The sequence below is a fragment of the Acipenser ruthenus genome, chromosome 3 (genome assembly GCF_902713425.1).
Source record: "Acipenser ruthenus chromosome 3, fAciRut3.2 maternal haplotype, whole genome shotgun sequence".
NCBI classification, from domain to species: Eukaryota; Metazoa; Chordata; class Actinopteri; order Acipenseriformes; family Acipenseridae; genus Acipenser; species Acipenser ruthenus.
The window spans coordinates 22,334,212-22,348,533 of record NC_081191.1 but is presented as its reverse complement, the minus strand read 5'-3'; the positions used below and the strand labels follow the sequence as shown (position 1 = coordinate 22,348,533).

General features: G+C 36.1%; 1 protein-coding gene across 2 annotated transcripts in view; it reads left to right on the top strand.

Moving 5' to 3' along the window:
• The window catches only part of LOC117394388 (ectonucleotide pyrophosphatase/phosphodiesterase family member 2-like), a 41,235-nt gene extending 27,691 nt beyond the window's left edge, over positions 1 to 13,544 (top strand). For both annotated transcript variants that reach the window (XM_059012721.1, XM_033992611.3), the window contains exons 17-25: positions 400 to 487; positions 899 to 1,068; positions 1,307 to 1,355; positions 2,126 to 2,265; positions 3,590 to 3,725; positions 4,539 to 4,616; positions 9,103 to 9,235; positions 9,608 to 9,761; positions 10,486 to 13,544. In XM_059012721.1, coding sequence (XP_058868704.1) covers positions 400 to 487; positions 899 to 1,068; positions 1,307 to 1,355; positions 2,126 to 2,265; positions 3,590 to 3,725; positions 4,539 to 4,616; positions 9,103 to 9,235; positions 9,608 to 9,761; positions 10,486 to 10,656 — 1,119 coding nt within the window. In that variant the 3' untranslated portion in view covers positions 10,657 to 13,544. The remainder of the gene's footprint in view (positions 1 to 399; positions 488 to 898; positions 1,069 to 1,306; positions 1,356 to 2,125; positions 2,266 to 3,589; positions 3,726 to 4,538; positions 4,617 to 9,102; positions 9,236 to 9,607; positions 9,762 to 10,485) is intronic.
• The last annotated feature ends 778 nt before the right edge of the window (positions 13,545 to 14,322 follow it).

Sequence of the window (14,322 nt, the reverse complement as noted above, 5' to 3'; positions counted from 1 at the left end):
TACAATATTCTGAAGTACAGGATTAAATGCAGTAAAATAGGGGGCAGATAAGAGCAAAATAAAGCACATTTACATGAAGGGTGATAGTGTCCAAGGATACAACAGAGGAGTTCTACAGGTGCTGTTTGAAGAGGTGAGTCTTAAGGAGGCGCCGGAATGTGGTCAGGGACTGGGTTTTCTCAAGGGTTTCTTCAGTTTAAAGGTGATAAATTCCTTAGACAATAAAACATTTCAACCACAAACAGATGAGTTTACATTTCAAACTATGGCAGCCTAGAAGTCCCAAAGTGCAGCCGCACCGGTCTCAACCAGCGGAGCTAATAGGAAAATTAAAACAGAAGTGTGTTGTTTTTTTTTTCTTCGCCAAACTGATTGCAAACTGAGCATTTTGTTTTACAGACCATTTTTCTAGGATATGGACCAACCTTTAAACACAAGACAAAAGTTCCAGCATTTGAAAACATTGAACTCTACAATGTCATGTGTGGTAAGATTGAGGTGTTTGTGTACAGAAGTATGAATAAGGCATGGCAGGGTAAGCATGGGGCTTTGTGGCATTTCATATGGTTGGGTCTCTTAAATTCATTAAGGGATGTTTGTTAAACCAATGTTTTACAGCAACTATGATTTTATATTTTGAATGTAAGTAATTGACCCGGTGAGTCTAAATGTCTTGTCAGTAAGAATATTAATGGGACAGCCAAGCTGATGGTCTCCATACTCATGTCTGAGTCTTCTAAAAAAGCAGGATACTCCGGTTTTCGCATGGACCTAAACCTTGGCGTCGGTCACTCCATTTAATCTTATAACTGTTGAATTCAAAGGTGCCTAAGCATTCACAATATGATTCCTTACATGATACATACTGATAGATTTGCCATGATATTTTATATTCCAGACCTTTTGGGACTGAAACCTGCTCCTAACAATGGGACCCATGGGAGTCTGAATCACCTCTTGAAAAACCCCCCATTCAAACCAAGCATGCCAGATGAAGTAGCCAAACCATTACATCCTGTACCTGCTTCTGCTATAGTCGATGAATTGGGCTGTACTTGCGATGAGAAGGTGAGTAGCATTTTTAGTAATTTTTAATACACAGATGAATGGCACCATTCACAAGCTATTATATTATTTATAAACCATTTGCATCACCAGTGTGACCACAGACAGTCTGGGAGGGAGGGAAGGCCTGTCTTGATTTCACAGAATTTGGTTCTGTTCCAGTTACGAGGAATTTGCCATTTACATCTGGTTATTAATGTGCATACATTTTTTTATTTTTTTATTTTTTATCATCTTGTAGAATAAAGGAGATGAACTGAACCAGCGCCTGGCCAACAAGGGAACGGATGGTAACTACTCTTCACTCCCTTACTCACCTCACTTTAGTGTTACATACACTCCCAACATTAGGGTTTTTTTTGTCCATAAACGTGTTAAAACAATAAAGTCAGCAAAAAGTCATTGATAAACTGGAAATTCAGTTGATCAATTATAGCTACAGTATTTCACCTTCCGCCTTCATCAGAAAGCATTGTGGAAATAGCAAGGTAGACTGGTCATTGTTTAGGTTTGAAAGTTCCACAGTGACTTACAGATAAATCATATAAAAACACTGTTTTTTAGAGATTATATATATATATATATATATATATATATTGTGTGTGTGTGTGTATATATATATAATATAATATATAGGTTCTAATTTAAAAACAGGTTTACTCTGGTTTTATTTCCATTCATAAGGTGAAGTATGTGGGAAATCTAATTCTGTTTCGTCATACTCTTTATAAAATGCAATGAAAAAGGAGCATTGTAGGTTTCATGAGCACAAACGCATAGAGATTTAAGAGATCTACCTCTACCTCATGACTCATTTATATTGCCATGTTGGCTTATGGTCATACATTATGCAAAACAAACAACATGGTATCCAAGGTATATTTCAAGATGGCATACTGCCTAAATAAAGGTTAGGGTGAACTGTAATAAACCTGAATGCAAATACACAAGTGTGGAACACGTTTTTCTCTCTGATAATCAGCATTGCTTAACAGTAGATGTCGCATATAATCTATTGTTCAAAATAAGGGATTTCCTTCAGTTTTATTTTCTTTTTTAGATAGCAAACATCTGCTCTATGGTAGGCCTGCAGTACTTTTCCGCACAAAATACAGCATTCTGTACCATAGCGACTTTATAAGTGGCTACAATGACGCCTTATCAATGCCTCTTTGGACATCATACACAGTTACCAAACAGGTATGTATAATTTCTATGTAGAATAAAATATCTTGCTATTATGATACAGCTCTATGAAAGCTGTGTTATATATTTATGGTATATATGTATTCCTTCTCCAACCAAACATTTACACATTACATTTTATAAAGTATTACAATTGTCAAAAAGATATGCGTTTTACCTAAAGGTAAATGTCATATTTATTGCTGGAACTGTTTCTTCAGACCCTCTCATACTAAAAGCTTTGCCTCTAATGTATCTGGTCAACTACATGCTTGTATTAAAGTACGCTAGGTACTGTATATAAACCATGTGTGATGGGGTCTACTTTGTCTAACTATGAACACTTGTTTCAGGACTCTGATGCTTTGGCATGTCTGCCTGATAAAAATAGGATTTAACTTGGTGGCATAAATTTAGCTTTAAAGTCAGTGGCAGCAATAGCTTTGAAGCATTTACTGGCAAGTTTAAAATAATCTTCTATTACTGTCCGTGTATCCAAGTTTACTGCCTTATAGCAACCCAGTGCAGATTGCAGGTGGTGAGTTTGTTGGATTGCTGTGGTCAGTGGATGTTTTTTGAGGTAGAATTCAGAAGCATAAGATGTTTTGAGGAGTGCAATGCATTAATTTGCTCCTCAAATCCACATACTAAATGTAGGCAGCAGTTACATGGATTTGATGAAGCTGTCGTTATTTTATGGGGTCCCATTACATAAGGATCTTCAGTTATTTAGACTTTTTAATTCTAGTAACACATGCTCAAGCCTGTAATACACATGACATGGGATTCAACCGTGTGTTTTTTGTATACCAATTCATTCTAGATGAAAGTTTGTGATTGTGAGTGATTTTTTTTTTTCATACAGTTGCCACTTTTATTTTTCCAAAACTCTTGATTACTAGCAAAAATTGTGCATCAACAGAGCAGTTTGGACAAATAAGTGTGCTGTATTCCAGATGTTGAAAATCTTTGCTGAGAAGATAATGCTGCCACCTTCAGGACATCACTGGAAATTAGAATGTTGGTAAAACAGGCATAATTCATCCATGATGGTTTCTAATGCTATCATTAAAAAAAGTGTCATCTGCTATTTCAGTTGTGCGGTAAAAATAATCTTTTATGGCTGTGTACAGGACGCTAGCTGACATCTGTGCAAAATCTGTTGACGGCTTTAAAGGCACAGAGAGTGGGTTTTCTGCTAATGATTGCTTTGAGTTTCTGTACTGCTATAAAAGGTGCTGTATAAGTAAATATTGTGTAAGGTAAGGCACATGGAGATTAACAAAGATTATTCCCACACCTCATTTAACTCCTTACTTACCACACCGTATTTACTTAGGCTGATGTTTCCCATATTCCCGACTCGCTGAGCAGCTGCGTGAGGCCTGACATTCGCGTGCCTCCTGCCAACAGTCAAACCTGCTCTGCTTACAAAGCGGACAAGCAGATGTCCTATGGGTATCTGTACCCTCCACGTAAGTTGTGGTTAACCTATCTATTCATATATTTATAGTAAATTGTCAACGATTTTTATTATTTATTTAGTTTATTTATTTTTTAAATAACAAACTTGCCAAGCTCTTTATAGAAAAAAGCTAGATAATAAAATAATTTTAGGCTGTTCTGCAAGTACTTTTAAATTGTACACATTTCCTATTTGTATTACTGTAGAAATTAGAGTGTCGGACAATTTGGAATTAAACATGTCCCTTTTAATGCCTTTAATATCTAATACCATTGAACAATTGTATTGCCCAAAGAGTTTCTGAAAGTACTGAAAATATATAGTTGCTAGTTGGAATTGTTTGAGTTGTGACGTTGGGGATGACAGTGGATTTGCAGATTCATGGGATGCTTAAATATGGCAGGGTTGTTTTCTTATGTAAACTGTAATGTATGTACCAATGTTTAGTACATGGATCCAAACAGGTTTGTCACACACATACTTTTTATTTTATTAGTTTTTTAACTTATTTGAAAAATATTCTTAAACACAATTTTAGCAGGGTCACGCTGGTTTCAACAAAAATTCCAGGCTCCATGTGCTACCATTTTTTTTCAGAAACAAAATAATTAAAAGTGCATGAAATTTAGAAGATTATTTAAACTGTAGGTCTGCTGGTTAAAATCCATCTGTGTACCAAACATTAAGACAATAACTTTTGTATTTAATTTGTAGAAAGTCATATACAACCAGCATCCAGAACTCTATTGAAATGAGGTTAGATTACAAGGTTCTAAGTGGATCAAAATTACCAGAACAAATTCTTTTTTTTTTTTCTTTGCAGAACTGGCCTCTTCCCCTGAAGCTAGATATGATGCTTTCCTCATAACAAATGCTGTTCCAATGTATCCCGCCTTTAAGAGTAAGTCACTTTTATAGTAAACATTTCTGATGGATGAAGTACTGCGTAATTTGGCGTTTTTGTTTAAAATTGATAATCCTAAAGGTGTCAGTTGGGGTGGGTTATAAACATCCTTGACAGATTGCAACAATATATAAACTAGAACCAACCGGAAGCTCTAAATCTCCATACATTACAAATCAACTTGCCATTGCATCCGACAAGTTGAACAAAGCAGCCATGAAGTGTGTGTGAGTGTGTGTGTGTGTGTGTGTGTGTGTTAATTATGGATATTTGTTTTTTTATTGTTTATTTGCATCTGGACATAGAGAAATGGTTTGCATTTATGGTGGTAGTAAAGAGCTTTTATGATGGTAGTACAGAGCTAAACAATGGAAAAGCATTTGCAGGGTTCTTTCCAAAACATAAACACAGCAGGATGTTTGCTGAATGACTAAAGCCCATGAAAGAGACAGTGTTGTGGTGGTGCTGTTGTACTGTAGAGTTGCTGGTACCAATTATCCCTTGCATTTGAAATGTGATTCATTGTGTTCCTGAGAAAGATTCTAACTGGGGAGAACAGGTGTAAATACTACATGTTTTGTTTTTTGTTTTAATAAATGCATATTTTGGAAGAAAAGGATTTCATTTTAAAAACAGAACATTATTAATTGAATGGTAATGAAGTGCTAACAATGCTCTCTACCTCTTTATTAATACAGTACTGGTCCTCCTTTTTATTGGGGTGAAAATAATATCTTGTTTACATTAGAGCTGCTTTGTGTGTGTTTTGAGAATCCTAAGTGCCAGCACTAAACAGCCTTCCACAGTTCAAACAAATAAAATACAACTGACGGAAACTCGGACATTTAGGAAAACGCAGGCATAAAAGGATTCTGCGTTTCAGTTTTTGTGTCATTTATGTTCAACCAGTTTAAAATGGTTAAACAGACTTGTTTACCTATTACATTTGTATAGCTGATCCTGTACAGCAGGAGTGTCCAGACCGTAGCCACGTGTTTCTCGCGAAGCAGTTTGATGTTGCTCATAAGAGCCCACTGACGACACAGGCTAAAATGTATAGCTTGGCACTGGCAATCTATTCACTGATCTACTACGTTTGCAAAGCATGATTTACCTTTTGAATACCTTTCTCTCTACGGTTCACGACCGGGCTCTTCCCCTCCACCCCCCATAGTCCTAAATGAGTCACGTGGTGATTTTCATTTTGCAATTCAGAGTGAACAGAGTAAAAACTTTATCATCGCTGGATGCTTTACATTATATTGATCTGCGTGTGATTTTAAATACGATTTTTTTACAGTAAAATAAAACAAAATTGGTTTAATTACTATCTATATTATACATACCCTCCAACTGTACCGATTTAGCCAGTACAATACCTAATTTCTAACTCTGGTACAGAATCTCCACAAATTGATTGTGTGTAACAAATTTTGAACTTCATCTGCAGCTTTTTTATTTATTTTTATTTGGCCACTATAAGCCACTAGACGCATGCGGGTGCTAGTGCCACATCCCCATGGTACTGCCTGCTAGACAGATACTACTTACAGTTACGAGACAGCAAAGATATTGGTAGAGACAGTCCATTCAAAGATATTCTGTTATAGAATTTGTTTGGTTTATTTCCGAGCAGCAGCAGTAACACTCAGAACCACGTTCATGGCTTGTTCCATTACTGCTCGGAAGAATGTGTAAGGTAAGAAATCTTGATATTACACGCAGGGTTGGGTGCTGGAGATTAAAAACTGAAGAGATCAAGAAATATCTGTAGGGTGTTTTTGTGAGGCTGAAACTCGTGCTGGTGCCAGGCATTGAAACTTCTAGATTTCTTAATCTTAACCCATCTCATTTATTAACCCCTTATCCCTAAAGGAACACATGACAGTATTAGGAGGCAGTGTGGTCCAGTGGTTACAGCCCAGGGCTTGTAACCAGAAAGTCACCAGTTCAAATCCCACCTCTGCCACTGACTGACTCACTGTGTGACCCTGAGCAAGTCACTTAACCTCCTTCTGCTCTATCCTGCAGATGAGATGTTAAATCAATGTCCTATTGTCTCTGCATATAATGCACAGTTCACAGTCTACCTCTGTAAAGCGCTTTGCGATGGTGGTCCACTATGATAGGTGCTACATAAAAATTAATTTATTATTATTATTATTATTATTATTATTATTATTATTATTATTATTATTATTTTACTAATTTAATTTAAATGTGTTTATTTTAAGGCAGTTTAGCCAGTCGTTGTCTTCCTCACTCATTTAGATCGATTTAATTATCCCCAAGTTGTTTCATTTTAAAGTAATGACATTTAAATCCTGCACCCTGTGACTGGACAGTCAGGAAAAATCCTCATTAATTAATGTTTTTTTAAGACCAGATTTAATTAATGGAATGCTTAATGATTTAGAATGTTTCAAAAGTGTGTAGGCTTTTCTTTGATGCATTATACATCATAGAACTGAAAAAAAAAGTTAATGTCTATACCAACACATACATTTACATACTAAAATAAAGTTCAGTTATTTTAACTATAGCCAAATGGAATTCTGTTTATAGAAAAAAAAAAAGCTTTAGAAAATGTAATGGCTGGCAAATCACTAATGGTAATAAAGAGGAATGCAATGAACCAACATTAAAAATTGTGTACCTATTTTCTGTTTATTATTATTATTATTATTATTATTTATTTCTTAGCAGACGCCCTTATCCAGGGCGACTTACAATCGTAAGCAAATACATTTCAAGTGTTACAATACAAGTAATACAATAAGAGCAAGAAATACAATAACTTTTGTTCAAGTGTGACAAACCACAATTCAATAATACAGCAGATAATAGTGATAGTTACATCAGGATATGATTAAATAGTGATAGTTACATCAGGATGTGATTAAATACAAAGTACTACAGGTTAAACACTTGGCAGATTACAGTATTCTGAAGTACAGGATTAAATGCAGTAAAATAGGGGGCAGATAAGAGCAGAATAAAGCACATTTACATGAAGGGTGACAGTGACCCAGGATACAAACAGAGGAGTTCTACAGGTGCTGTTTGAAGAGGTGAGTCTTAAGGAGGCGCCGGAATGTGGTCAGGGACTGGGCAGTCCTGACATCTGTAGGAAGGTCATTCCACCACTGCGGAGCAAGGGTGGAGAAGGAGCGGGCTCTGGAGACAGGGGAGCGTAGCGGAGGTAGAGCTAGTCTTCTAGTGCAGGCGGAGCGGAGAGGTCGAGTGGGGGTGTAGGGAGAGATGAGGGTCTGGAGGTAGCTGGGTGCAGTCTGGTCAAGGCATCTGTAGGCTAGTACAAGAGTCTTGAACTGTATGCGAGCGGTGATCGGGAGCCAGTGGAGCGAACTGAAATTCACGTCACATGCCAACTCAGATTACAGATTAAGGAGCTATAGTACAAATTGGTAACCTACTCGATATCCTATGTATCCCAGCAAAAAAAAAAAATACTAATGGTATCTGTCATTTCTTCTCTCCTATTCAATATGTATATACAAATATGTATACAGTATATCATGCAGGCACAGAAATGTATATTACTTCTATAGTATGTGTGCACTTGGGTTAAAATTAAAAAAGGATACTTTTGGAGTAAGTCAGTTTATACCACCTGCTTTAAAAAACGATAGTGTGGGCTGGGACTGGGCAACTGACCACAGGGTTAAGACCAGTGGCATAGCCAGGAGTTTGTTTTGGGTGGGGATTTTTGCAGATGGGTAATAATGTATAAAAATGTTTCTGCAAGTAAAAATTAACTACACTCCAAACTTGCAATTAACTCAAACGCCCTCTTAAGAACCGTGATGTTTCACCTCACAATCACATTTAGAAAGACTATGCAGTTATCAAACATACAAATTAAATAACAAAAAGGTTAACCTAGATCCCTTTGGGTGATATGTATTTCCATACATATCTTCAAATGCAATTTTTGGGGTGCTTCGTGAAAAACAAATAAAATATAAAAACCTTCATAAACGTACATCAAGAGTTGAAAGTTCCTGAGATGGCTGCATAGTATTTATGCTGTTCCTGGTGTCCACCGGGTCAGCTGTTTTCCTCAGTACTCTGCTGTGTGTGTGTGTGTGTGTTCTTGTTTTACATCCTAAATATAGGTATGGTATTGGCCTCACATGAAATGTGGTGTTGTGGCTGGCGTCATAGTCTGAAATTTAAAAGTGGCTCATGCCCAAGAAAAGGTTGGACCCCCTGCTGTACAGTATCTACAGTTGAATGTGTAGTATGAGGGTATATAGGCTGTGCCATGTGCTTGTTTGTCTTGTTTGTGCCTGCAAAAAAAAGAGAAATTATGAAAATCAATGTTTTCAAACATTGATTATGTTGGCTTCTATTAGTTTTGGTATAATATGTGACACAGCATGGCAATCTGGAAGGTCTTGACCTTGAAAGGTCCCTGTAGCTGGTAAATGATTCGGATGCATGTGTATTTCCTTCCCTGCAGAAGTGTGGAACTACTTCCAGAGGGTTCTTGTGAAGCGCTATGCAACAGAACGGAACGGGGTCAATGTTATAAGTGGTCCGATCTTTGATTATGACTATGATAGTCTTTACGATACATCTGACAAAATTAAACAGTAAGTGTTTCTTTTTATTGAATGGCTTATGGAATACATTGTTACACTTTTAAAAAAGCATTTGCTTAATTCTTTTGTGTTTTTGATTACATTTTTTTTAAAGATTTTTACATAGCACCAGGCCACCTGCTGGTGAGTGTTGAAACTGCATCCCCATTTTTAAAGGGAAAGTGGAATTTCAAATTCTCTTGACTACTAATTATATTCTGGAAATATACTTCATTTCAGCACAGCTACACCATAGACATGTATTTGCTTTCCAACTGACAGACTATAAATTCAGATGTTGTTGTCGATTACCCTACCAAGCACCTGTTTTACTATCAATCTTTTTTTAATTAAAAAGTGAGTTGCAGTGTTTTTCTTTCGTAGGTATGTTGGTGGATCCGTTCCAGTGCCAACACACTACTACAGTATTATAACCAGCTGTCTGGACTATACTCAGGCAACAGATACATGTGACGGTCCCCTGAGCGTGTTCTCTTTCATTCTTCCTCACAGAGCTGATAACGATGAAAGCTGTGATGTAAGTTGTGTTTAGTTTCAATAACCTGCAATATTATGGTCATAGAAATATGAGCTTGCTGATTTGGAGCAGGAGGTTTTGGATTCTTATCCAGGACGACTTACAATTGTTACAAGATATCACATTATTTTTACATAAAATTACATTATTTTTTACACATTATTTTTACATACAGTTACCCTTTTATACAGTTGGGTTTTTACTGGAGCAATCTAGGTAAAGTACCTTGCTCAAGGGTACAGCAGCAGTCTCTCCCACCTTTGAACCCACAACCCTCCGGTTAAGAGTCCAGAGCCCTAACCACAGCTGCCCCTAATGTGTTGCTTAAACCTCAAATGTAAAAAACCCAAACATTTTCAGTCACTAAAATGCCCTATTCTACGGAAGCCTAGTGCCATTCTAGACTGATGTCGCTATCTTCAGTTAAAACTTTGACTAGGACCCAGTGATTAGTAAATAATTATGTGCTTATAGCAAACTTACTAGTTAAAGTTCAACCTGCTTCATTAATGCAACTTAGAAAGACTTTTTCTTTTCCTAAGGTTAACTTTTAAAAGGAAATTGTATACGTGTGTGGTTCCTCTCTCTCTCTCTCTCTCTCTCGCTCTCTCTCTATATGTGTGTGTGTGTATATGTATATATATATATATATATATATATGTATATATGTATATATATATATAGATATAATATCTTTTTTTTTTTTTTTTTAAACAAAATCTAGAGTTCAGAGGAAGAATCAAAGTGGGTTGAAGACCTCATCAAGATGCATACAGCCCGAGTGCGGGACATTGAAATTTTGACCGGATTGGATTTCTACCGCAAGACCAGCAGAAGTTACATAGAGATTCTTTCTTTAAAGACTTACTTGCATACCTACGAGAGTGAGATATAACCTGCTAACTGTAATCGGTACATCTTTGACGCACAAGTGTATATTTTTATACTGTTTTGTATTTATTATTTCTAAATCCTGAACTTTTTTTAAGGCTGTTTTTTAGTATTCTAATCCTTTGTAACAAATCCAATTTTTTTTCAGCTAACAAGCATGTGTGTTTTTAGATTGTTTTAATGTCTAACTTTAATTGGATTTAGTGTCTTTTGTTAAATATCTGCAGTACTGTGGCTTTTTGAACCCACATTTTGAAGTGGTGCTGCAGGATTGGGACTTTGTAATCTCCCGAATCTTGTTCTGTATACAACAATGAATTTATAATTTGTAATATTTCATTTATGCTTGTATTAACTGTGTGATTTGACTTATTTATGCCTCACAGATCAATTAAATCTCAAATATAATAAACAATGTTTTAAATAAATACAAAGGTTAAAAAGGCATTAGGGAAAGCACCAGTGAAACATTTGACTTATACAGTATAAGGAACAACCAAGATATATTACTGGGGTCAGAACAGACCTTTACCCATTATTAAGTATATTGCTGTGAGTTGGACTACAATGTAAAGGTAATTTGACAAAAATGAGTAAACAAGTTTAGGCAAATAAAATCAAAATGACAATGTACAAGATTCAGACAAAAAGTCAGTGGTTCCTGCAACAAAGCTATGTCAAATTCCATTAAATACATTTGTGTGCAACACTATAAAAACACTTACAAACCAAACAATGTACATACAGTCTCAATCCTAACATGTATTATCATGGTTTTCAAATGGTGGTTGGGACACTGCGGCCCAGCCATTCAACAGTTTAGAGTAAGTAGCAGGGTTCTTGAAAATGTTCAAAATGTTCGCTCTAGTGCACTTAGTGTAAGGATTATTGCCCACATTGCCAAACAGGTCACAGCAATAATGATCCATGATGTGGTACGGAATAGAAAAGCCAGAGCACTTGTTATCCTTTTTTTATTTTTTAAAATCGCTTTAAAACAGAGCTTTGAAACAGACTTTCAAGTTATAAGTTTAAAAAAGTTGTCAGGATGTTAACAATGAAAAGAAAAATTACAGTTACATTATTTAAACAGTTGTAGCAACACATGGGGACGTGCTATATAATGCTATATTTTTCAAAACCCTGCTTCTTACTCTTTAAATTGTGGGACTTGTATTAAATTGGTCCAATTAAGCAAATAAGTAAAATTATGTTAAGACCCAAAGTAGCATGAAAATGAGATGACTCTGTAGCCCAAGTCACACACCTGCTCATTGAGTGCTACAGTTAACTTGACTTCATAATTTTCCCTTTAGTAACCTCTCTCACATGGACAAACTTAGAGTCTGAGTTTATAGTCGTGGTTGGTTTTCTTCTTTTCCCAGTACTACTAAAGTAAGAGTTCTCACACTATCCTTTGTTCTTTTTATTTTTTGTCTACAAAAGTGAAGCCGCGTTATTTTTTGTGTGCTCCACTCAAGCAGTTCCAACATCTTCGGTAAATCTGGATTATGTGTAGGAGTGGTTTCTGTTTCTTCATTTGAATTATCAAGTACAGTTTGTTCAACATTTCTAATTTTAAAAACAGGTTGACAAACACACTGTTCCCCAAAACTGCTTGCATTACAAGAGCAACAAACCAGTTTTCATGCTGACAACACCAATGCAGCCGTTTTCCATAACAACTGACAAGTTTTCACAATCAATAACTTATGCGCTGTTCTCTGTGATCAACTTAGCCAAGTTCTTTCTAATGTCATCTATGGTTCTGCCCTTTGTTTTTAACACTGAACTTGCAAAACTAATGTGCTTGCACAGATCATGAACATTTACAATCGCATGTCATGTTAACCAGGTCAACCACATGTTAGCTTAAGCCTGTGAAGGAACCATACATCTTCCGTACCCATAAATTGTTAAATCCTTATCTAACCCTTTCTGTATCATAGTCGTTGCTGTGGCTAAAGAAGCATCTTTTCCAGCAAGTCTGATGTGTCCAATTTCAGTCAAGTGATCCAGGTAGCTGAAAAGAAAAAAAGTATTTTTAGCTGTATGTTTAAAAGAAAGCTCCAAGTCAGGGGTGGCCATCTCCAGACTTTCAATGGAAACAGAATACACCTTTCAGCCTTGTTGTTCGTCTCACTGTTAGTCTGCCCAAAATGTGTGTATTATACATTGATTATTGGCTACAATTGAGTATATAACTCTTGTTGTCGTTCATGCAAGGTGCAATTTTTTGCAAAACATACTTGTAACACGTGAAACCACCACAACAGAATTTTTGCCTCTGGAAAGACTTTACGAACAGCATTGACTTCTTTGAGGTCTCTGTCAATCATCACACATCTAAAAAAGTTTTCTATTTAAAATCACTAACTTTGGGTTCACAGGTTTTCGGAAAGTAAAGCAATGCAGAATATATATGACAGTCCAGTGTTATTTACCAAAGTTACATATTAGCAAATATGAAACAACCAATAAACAAAAGCAAAATGAAAAAAATTCTAAATTTACAATTGTAAGAAATACTATCATTTTATATATTTTATGATGTGTAACACATTCAAGTATGGTGTGTGGAGGCTGTGTGGTCCAGTGGTTAAAGAAAAGGGCCTTGTAACCAGGCGGTCCCTGGTTCAAATCCCACCTCAGCCACTGACTCATTGTGTGACCCTGAGCAAGTCACTTAACCTCCTTGTGTTCCGTCTTTCGGGTGAGATGTAGTTGTAAGTGACTCTGCAGCTGATGCATAGTTCACACACCCTAGACTCTGTAAGTCGCCTTGGATAAAGGCGTCTGCTAAATAAACAAATAATAAAGTAACTGTAACAAATGTCTAAAATCTGAAATTGTCTATGTCCACCCTCTTTCATTAAATTTCTCTTAAACCTCTTGCTGTGTGATGTCCTGCATATATATATATTTTTAAAGAGGGAATAATACATATATACCTCCTCTCATTTGTGACCTCTCATGTTTTTATGCTATGTTATGCAAATAAGTTATATGACTGCAGTGTTTAAAGCACAATCCTGGTCAACCATATGGTTTCTTAGTGGTGTATTCAATTCATTTAAACCGCAGCAGAAAATAAATACTGCCACTATTAAATGATCAATAATGAGTCCAGGGCTATTAATGTAACACATATTGGTGTATTTAATGATTTCACTGATGCTGGTATTTAGATATGCCTCTGTTTAGATCAATTGAATTGACCCTGTGATGTTTTCCTGTAGAAGCTATTTTAAATCCTAGGTTCTAGTATCTGTAAAGGACAGAAATACAACCATAAATACAGCTGACATTTCAGACAATAAATAAAAGGGGCTTCGAGAAAACCAACACCTCGAACAGCCTGTGGGTCTCCTTTTAGTATATTTTCATCTTTTAAAGAGAAGTAAAATGACATATTTGCTCCTAATTTAATATTTAAATAGTGATGGTATTTTGCCCCATCCCTGTTCAGATCAATTGAGTGCAAAGTCAATGGATTAAGATTAAATACTATCAAATAAGGAATGTCACACGAAAGCAATCGACTTTATAATGCCAACATTGCAGTAGGTTTATTGTAATAAAACTGCATTTATATTGATCCAGATTCAGCACTGAATTCCTGACTCGGCACAAACTTTGAAAAACGTGGCACGAGGAAATATATTATCCG